The sequence below is a fragment of the Dreissena polymorpha genome, chromosome 2 (assembly GCF_020536995.1).
Source record: "Dreissena polymorpha isolate Duluth1 chromosome 2, UMN_Dpol_1.0, whole genome shotgun sequence".
Taxonomy (NCBI): domain Eukaryota; kingdom Metazoa; phylum Mollusca; class Bivalvia; order Myida; family Dreissenidae; genus Dreissena; species Dreissena polymorpha.
In genome coordinates, this window is record NC_068356.1 from 152033329 (window position 1) to 152042889 (window position 9561).

The 9561-nt window shown below is 33.4% G+C and overlaps 1 protein-coding gene across 1 annotated transcript; it reads right to left on the reverse strand.

Moving 5' to 3' along the window:
- Positions 1-1136: 1136 nt before the first annotated feature.
- LOC127869467 (uncharacterized) lies at positions 1137-9247 on the reverse strand. Its single transcript, XM_052412075.1, has 3 exons — positions 9129-9247; positions 6653-6748; positions 1137-5104 (listed from the first exon to the last, which is right to left on the reverse strand). The coding sequence occupies exons 2-3, from the start codon at positions 6734-6736 to the stop codon at positions 3767-3769; spliced, it is 1422 nt and encodes a 473-aa protein (XP_052268035.1). The 5' UTR covers positions 6737-6748; positions 9129-9247; the 3' UTR covers positions 1137-3766.
- Between the last annotated feature and the right edge of the window lie 314 nt (positions 9248-9561).

Sequence of the window (9561 nt, forward strand, 5' to 3'; positions counted from 1 at the left end):
TGTGACAGAACCTGTCCACCAACAAACGACATGTATTTAATAAAATAAGTATTTTCTTGGTGAGAGATACATTGGTTTAATATAGCCTTAATAATCAAGAGCACTGATTGCGGATGTAGTATATACTTAATTGAATGTATTATACGAACGTCACCTTTCCCTGAAATACTCAAAGCACACACAAATATTAATAAACATTTAGAACAAACATGTAGATTGTAGTTCAAATTAAAAGGACTAATTATATATTAATGTATTTCATTGCATTTCAATTACTCAAATATATTACATTTACCATAACAGCACAAAGTCACAAAATAATGCTAAATTATTGTACAAATTATTGTTGACAATACTTTGGAACCTAGATTAATTTCTGCCAAGTTCTCAATAAATAATGAATATATGTTCCTCACGACAAAATGGCTTCAGATTGGAATATTACAGTAAACAACAACAACAACACCATTTATTCAGCAGTAAAGCTGATACAAGCTAATAGCCTACATTATAAATGCATTATACAATTTATAAGTAATGGTAGAAGATAGAAATTGGACGATAGTGTTATGAAATGGTTCACATGGTTAGTTATGAAGGGAAAACATAATTGCAACTGATATTGCAACTGTACATCTTATACTGTAAACGTATTGAAATTCGTCGTTATGAAAATTCGTGGTTTAATGAAAATCAACTAATTCGTTGACACGTAATTTCGTTAATTTCAAATAAAAACTACATTAGAGGAATTTTTACAATTATTTGTAGAAATCAAACATGTATGCATACGAATGTTATAAATTGATGTGTCTGAAATAGCAATGTTAAGAATCTTACCTACGTAAAATATTTTAGATAAATTACTTTAAAAATATACGTAAATTACGTAATGTACAGTTTCCTCATATTATAATACAATTCTTATGTGTGTATTTTATGACATGTATACAACAACAACATAAAATCATCAATAAGGCTAATACGAGTTCATAGCCCTAACATATGATAATGAGCATTAATTTAATATATGCAAGAATACAACAACAACAAAATTTATTCATCAATAGAGCAAATACAAGTTCTTAGCCCTTACATTTGAAAATGAGCATTAAATTATATATATATATGCAAGTTATTACAAAAGCACACAAGGTACACATTCCTAGCAGGCATATGTATCAATTTTACCATTAACATCAAAATAGCTTATTGATTGGCGGCGCACTGGAGTGCGGCGACTAGTATGTAATGTATTTTTTTCGCTTATGGGAGGAGAAGTTATTTTACGGATCAATTGATATATTTTTGTTTTAAGAATTTCTTGCATAGTGGTGATTTTTTGTGTAATTTAGTGTAAATAAGTACTACATTTGTGCCTATTACATTTATCACAACATGTATTGCCAATAATGCAAAGCTAATTGTGTTAATTTGTAACTGATCCACAACTGATCACAGGGACTGGGCATTTGCGCGAAACTTTCTGGTTTTGTATAAAACAAATAATGTTTTGTATAAAAACAAAACATAATCAAAATATATTTATTTTGTGGTTTTACTTATTTGCTTATTTAGTGGAGAATCAATGTAGTACGATATTTGACGACCTATCGCGCAAGCAAGTTTATTGGAAGGCGAAGTGTTAGGAAAACGTACAATGTATTAGTTTATTAATAGACATAAAATAACGACTGCTATACACAACTTCACCAAATAGCAGTACATAAGTGAATGTCAGCCGGAATAGCTCAGTTGGGAGAGCGATAGACTGAAGATGTTTACGCAACAGTCATCTAAAGGCCCCCGGTTCAATCCCGGGTTCCGGCACGAACGGAACAGTTCAGCGGCTGACACTTTTTTCAGTCAGGTTAATAAATATAATAAAGCTTTATTTTATATAGACATTTTAAAATCCATTTTACTACAATTGGACATCTTTATTAAAATTAATGGATGCAACGTGGTGACAACGTTAATTAAAATGTCTTACATCACTGAAATATCTTGATGAAATACACGTGTGTTTCTATTAACAAATAAATGCAAACAACACATTTATTATCCATGTATTTGTATGGTTGTCTATCATAGGCTCTAAGAACTATCCCTACCATATATAGAGCGCGAAGCGCGACACGTATTATTCATTGTAACAATGAGTTGCGATAAAGGAAGCAGCCGCTTATCAAGGAGGAGCTGTGTCCCAGCAACCCGTTTCCCTAGAGTCAAGCACTCCTCGGAGTTTTTTTAAGAACCACATATAGAGCGCGAAGCGCGACACGTATTACTATTCAGGTGGTATGGGTTCTTTAGCATTATCCGACGATTACGTCCATAGTTATCTTCCTTAGAATTTGAGAAACTTTGAAATCCTTGTTCGAAGTCCAAAATTTTCATCCGATTGTTATCAAACTTGCACAGGTTTTTTATCAACTGCTTGGTTACGTGATTATGTCAACATTTTTCATCAGATTCTTTCCAAACTTACAGTGTCTTCATATCAATGAGCATTTTTACCTCATTTCAAATGAGAAACATCGGGACAATAAGTCCAGAATTTTTTTCTATTAAATTTGACAAAATAAACAATTTCCACTTGTTTTAAAGATTTCACAACTTTCGCCTGAATCTTTCCAAACTTGTTAACTGTTTTTATATCAGTATTACTCGAACCCTATTGAAAATGATGAATATCGGATCAATAAATCTTTTATGATCTTTGACTAAATTTCAAAGTATTGTGATATGTGTATTGTATATGCAATAAACAGTTTCCATTCTCTTTTTTTCTCAAACTTTTACAGTGTTTTCATATCAATGAGTACTCAACCCCTATCGTAAATGAGCAAAGTAAGAATAAGTTCAGAATCATCTCCCCTTGAAGTTAAGAAAAATATGAAATTACGCTTACAAGATGAAGCAGATTTTTTAATACCTTCACAGTTCTGGTCCATTAATGAAAACTGCCAGTAAAAAAGGAAACCAATGTTAATAAAATGAACTATGAATTATTTGGGGGTAACAACACAAAATCATAAAATATGGTTATTTGGTGGTTATAACACAACATCATAAATAATGGTTATTTGGGGGTTATAACACAAAATCATAGACAATGGTGATACCAGTATCTTTTTCTATTTTGTTTAAAATAATCGGCCAATATATTAATATTTACAGTAGAACAAAATCGTTCCATGTAACTTCATGGAGTGCTTTTTACACTGAAATTCCTGACGCCCTTTGATGCTTTGCATCAATATTTATCTTGTAAACAATTGTCATGAGGCAAAATTGGTCCAACACGTAAGTATATTACCCATTTGAAGTGTGCGAGACATTTGGTTCATCACCAAATCTTTACCACGATATTTGTGGTCAGATCTAAATACCATTAACTTCTTCGAATTTATAACGACAGACTGGTTTCAAGTCTTAATAGTGTTACAGATAATTATGTCCTTTACACAATCTGATTATAGACGATTCGTAAAATACCAATGAAAGCTACAGTCAGCTCGGATACTGGTTAAAGGCGATTACTGCCTGCATATCCATAATTGGGGCCACGAATATGTCTGTTTGAAGAGCCTTTTGCAAAGAAATATTAACTTATGAAATTAACAATTCTCGATTATTTGCATCATATTTAAGAATTCATAAGCATTGAAAACATGATGAATAAACGCATCTGTTCTAGATTGTGGAAATTATGAAAAAATGAATTATTGCTATGTTCGATGTTAATTTTAAAATACAGACATTACATCAACATCTTGGTAAATATCTCATCCAGATCAAAAACACAACTTCCTTCCCAGTTCATCCTATCACGGACCTCTCCAGATATGTTTGTTATACGTCTCGTTATCTCCTGCAAGATACGATCTGACTCGTTACGCTTACGATTCTCATCTCTGCCTTGTTGCAATTGGGTTTTCATACTATACAGCTCCAGCAGTTCAAGCTCCAATCTCTTCTTGTTGTACCATAACAGGGGCTCTGGATGCGAAATTATTGCCTTCCGTATCCTCGGCAATCTAAATAATATTTTCTGACCTTCGCTAATCATATCCGTAATCGATTTTACCCAAGTACTTTTTTGTTCTTCATTGAGTCCGCACGCTGCCATTAGATTCCTTTCTGGTATCATATAATATGGCATAAGGATATTTAATATTGCCGTTCTTAGTTGTCCAAGTCCTTCCCGAAGCCAATAAAACAAGCTACTTTCATTGAACAGTGCTTGTGGATTGTTCTCTGCAAGCCACAAAACAATGTTTTTCACTGTGTATGATGTGATTTCTTTCTTGACTGGCTTCAAGACATCCTTTACCACCATTTTCAATATAACATATATGTAAACCTGTATGTTATTTAGATTGCTCACAAGTTCATTCTCTCCTGTATTAAAACAAATCCGCCATTCAACATGTTGATATTCGCTACCTTTAAAACCAACAGGTGTAACAAATGCACCCATAGTTACGACTTTATGAACAATATCCGGTGGTGGCCAATGGCGACTACGTTTTGCCCATCTCAATAGTATGCCAGGACAGTGACAGTATAAAGAATGGACCATGTCTTTATGCAATGGCCCTTTTGAACTCGGCAATGATGGCCCTGCACGTTCATGGTAAACCAATTGTGGATCTGTCCTCTTATCAAAAAAATTAAGAAACAAAGTGCTGCTTAGGAGAACACCACCATTGCCATCATCACAAAGAGCATTTAACACGCAACATGGAATTATTGAACCACGTCTATATAGTAAATTAAGCCTACAGTGTCCGTGGTAGCAGACCCCGGTATTTAATATTAACACTATAGTCTCCATTGGTAATGTGTCAAAATTAACACCATCTTCTAAACACATGCTGCCTAGCATTACAAGCATTAGATCTAAGTCACTTTCAAAACAGCTTGTCAGTCCCTCTGCCTTGCTACCCGCTGTTATTGCTATCATTGTTTGAACGTTAGCAGTCATCAGCCTATCATGCTCTTTGTAGGCGTCTCTCCGTGCCTGTCTGATCTCCCATCCATACCCAAGACAGTTCATAATAGCGCATATCTCTAAGGAGGTATTTTCGCACTGAACCTAAAATGCGAAAAAGATCAAAATTGCAGGATAATTTAATATGATTCAAAACTATTATGAAACATCATAGCAATGGTTGTCCACGCGCCATTTATACAAACCCATACCAGTTATAATTCTTTAATGTCAATATGAACATTTTACAACTGAGAGACATTTTTTCATACCGTTTATTTGTTTCAATAAATTAACAAATACAGAGTTCGTATCTTTTAAGGAATGGTAATAATTAATGATTTAAAGGATAATCAGTATCGCAATACAAATGGAAAAACTTGATTAGTGTATGCATTTAGGACTGCGGAACTGTTCATCAGTTAAGTTTATATTTTCACATGATGAATTTTGGTCAATATTATTTGCTCACCAATAATGAGAAAATGTGTTTGAAACCATTACTTTTTTAAAGTTTAGTACGACAACAACAATTTTACATTAAAATAAAGTACACATACAACGGCACTTACTAGAGAGAGTCCACAAATGAATAAAATAGTGGCAACCCATACACCCGTCCTCATTAAAGAGTCAAGTCATTATACATAGATCAGTACTTACTTGAAAGTGACTTAATATGCACCAGCAATTACTGGAGAGTTACTAAACATGCAACCGTTTTCACTGGTGATTGACAACAAATACACCAGTACTGACTGCGGAGTGACTCAACATCACCAGTAGTTACTAGAGATGGACTACATATACACCAGTGCGCACTGGAGAGTGACTATACATACACCAGTTCTTACTGGAAAGTGACAACATATATACAAGTACTTACTAGAGAGAGACTACAAATACACAAGTACTTATTGGAGAATGAATATACATACACCAATACTTAATGGAGAGTGACTACACATACACCAGTACTTACTGGAGAGTGACCACATATACACAAGTACTCATTGGAGAGAGACTACAAATACACCTGTACTTATTGGAGAATGGCTATACATACATAGTGCTTACTGGAGAATGACTATACATACACAGTACTTATTGGAGAATGACTATACATACATAGTACTTATTGGAGAATGACTATACATACATAGTAGTTACTGGAGAATGACTATACATACATAGTACTTATTGGAGAATGACTATACATACATAGTCCTTACTGGAGAATGACTATACATACATAGTACTTACTGGAGAATTACTATACATACATACATAGTACTTACGGAACAGAACAGTGAATACATATTCAACATTACTTTCTGCATGGTGACAAAAAGTACACCATTACTTACTGGAGAGTGACTACACACACACTGGTACCCTACTAGAGAGTGACTTAACATTTACCAGTTCGTATTGAAGGGTGCTTAAAAATACACCAGTACTTACTGGAGAGTGACTACATAACCACCAGTACATAATTATACACCAGTTATCACTGTAGAGTGACTGCACATACACCGGTACCTACTGGAGAGTGACTTTTTGTAATACACCAATACGCCGGTACTTCCTGGAGAGTGTCTACATACACATCAGTTCTAAATGGAGAGTGACTGTTAAAACAACAGTACTTACGGGATAGTTACGACTGTAAAGGCCCCTATGAGGTCGAGTATGCACATCATCACAAGTTTGGAACCATAACCAATCTTCCGCCATCTCTGCAATGATCTGCGTAAAATATAAATATAGTTTAGCTATTTCTTTAGCAAGTACAATACAGGGTTATTCAACATCAGACATAATTTTCTACTTTTCATTCACCAAATAGTCATAAATGTATCATTAGGCGGAAGATAATGTTAAATTGCTTAAATATACACATATACAATATGTAGTTATTTTTCAATTGCATTTTATGGAAATATGCTTTTGCATAAACTTTCGAGAACATGTTTCCTCCTGTGAACTGTTTAATGATGCATAAGTCATTGGAAGATCTGCGAATAATTTGACAAGCATACTCCTTGTTAAACAAACTTTAAGGATATTACACTGCGCGCCAATTACAAACTTCATGTACGAACATCATATTGATTTTACTGATCGATTAGTTTACTTGAACAGTGAACGTGTTTTGTACATGTATTGTATTTTTCGATACGAAATAATGTTACTACGATGCTGTTTATTAAGTGAGACACGGATAGATCTTAGACTAAGATCGTGGTGCAAAATGCTCATTTGAAGTGTTGACAAATTGACACATAGTTTGTTTACGGAACAAGTAAGCAAATAATTCGTCCATATTTTATGGTGTTTTTGATTATAAAGTATGGCTATGTTTCTTAACATATTATTGAGCGTGATGGTGTAAACTTCTATACAATCTGATTGTGCGGATAATAATCTGACATACGTTATGTGTGTATGGTAACTGTAGATTATAGTTACAGGAACACAATATCCTCGCAGTCGATAAGCTGTATATATACAATTCGTAATTAGCCTTGTGCGGTAAAAACAAAAATTTGCTTGCATAGAAATGCATAAAGATTTGAAAGTATTAGTATCAAAATGGGCATGATTTTTAAATGGCAAAGTTGTATGATAACATATATGAAAATTACAAATTAACATATTATAGCAAATTCAATAAGTATACTGTATTGATATAATAGAGATGAAATTCTAGTATGAAATGTGTCCAATTTAACAAATTATAGTATTGAAATGCGTCCAGTTTATCAAAATTCTTGTATTAAAATAGGTCCACTTTCTCAATGGTATCGTTTACAAATAGGTCTGCTTTTTCAAAAATTTTGTATCAAAATGGGTCATTTTTATCAGAGTTCCGGTATAAAAATGGGTCACATTTCGGAAGTCTCAGTGGGACACCCCTACCCTAAAATTTATTACAGAACACATAAAATCGTGAATAAAGCAGTTTATTTGACAGTGAAGTGTACCATCATGCCCGGGCTTAACGCCAATATTTTTATAAATGAATAAACACTTTGCAGTGTAAAACGTTGCAGTTGTCCGATAACATGATAAACATTCAAGTGCGAGCTATGCTAAAAATAGTGCGCTGTTTTCAATTCTGAAGAAAAGGTGTCTCTTTATTCCGACACATCTGAAAACTGCATGAGCAAAATACATGCATTTCGCGTACGATTAAGGATGTTGACCAGCCACAGCTACGTGTTTTCTCGTTATACGTTCAAAGTCTTTTATCGAAAAAAATTAATGACTTTCTACATTTTGAAATGCATAGTGCAATCTTTTTCTTAAGAAACTTGGAATTCCAGATCAGCGAATATTGATAAAGCCATTAAAATGTAGATGAACTTAAGTGTACATGTTGTGAAACTATTCTAGGGACTGGTATGGTGTTTGGATTGTATAAAATAGTGAGTTTTGACCGTAAATGCCCAACAATCTAAATTAAATATAATGATAATAACAAGGGTTTCAACTCAACAATTTCTATTTTCGGGCAGCCATCTATCAGAGGACAGTTGCATAGCCATACAATAAGAAAAATCAACAACTTTGGCATGTAGACATAGCTAACACATAACTCTATAAATTAACAATAACAACTGTCATCACAAGGCATTGAACATCCTAAATTTAGGAACTTAAACACTCCAAAAATGTCATTTTGTTTACTCGAACAAGAGGAAGTCGCAACACTACGAACACCAACATGCAAGCAGTAAACAATAAAATCTGGGTGTACTTCATTTTTTAATTTAGAGGCATTCCAACTTAAAACAGATATGACGTGGGAACTAAGACTTAAAAGACAACACACCTTCGCAAACATCTAAACGGCATTCAGTCTGCAATCAGGAATGTGTTCTAAACAATAACGCCAGTCATATTTACTATTCAAACAAACGTTTCAACTACATTCAAACAAGTTATTGAAGAAAGTCATGAGGGGAATCCCTTCGAAGTCAGAGATGGTATAAGAAATTCATATTACAAAGTAAGACATTGCACATATTGTTATGTTAATTACCTTATTTAATTCATCTGGTTTTCGTGACAAAAGAATGATAATTATACACAACATGTACAAATACTTAAAGTACATACTCACATCTTCAGGTTTCTTTTAAAGTGAAAGAATTCACTTTCGATTTCAAAATATAATATATGTTTTTAATAGAGAAATAATTTAACTTATACAAAACATTTGCGTTTTACATAGAATTCTTACGCATATAATATAGATCCTTACAACAAAGAACATAATTTGAGAAAACAATTGACCAGCCGGATACCCATCCTTTACGCGGAAGAAGGGAAACAGTGAGGCGATTGTTATTTGACGAGTATTGAAGTGTAGTCGGAAGGCGTTACTTACTATACAAGAAAAGGAACATAAATATCACGAAACCATGAGTAGCAACAATAGCAGCACCAACAACTTCTAATAATAATAATACAAAACGATTAACAACAACATAAAACAATAAGAAAAAACATGTTATAATAATAATACTACTACTACTACTAATAATAATAATAAT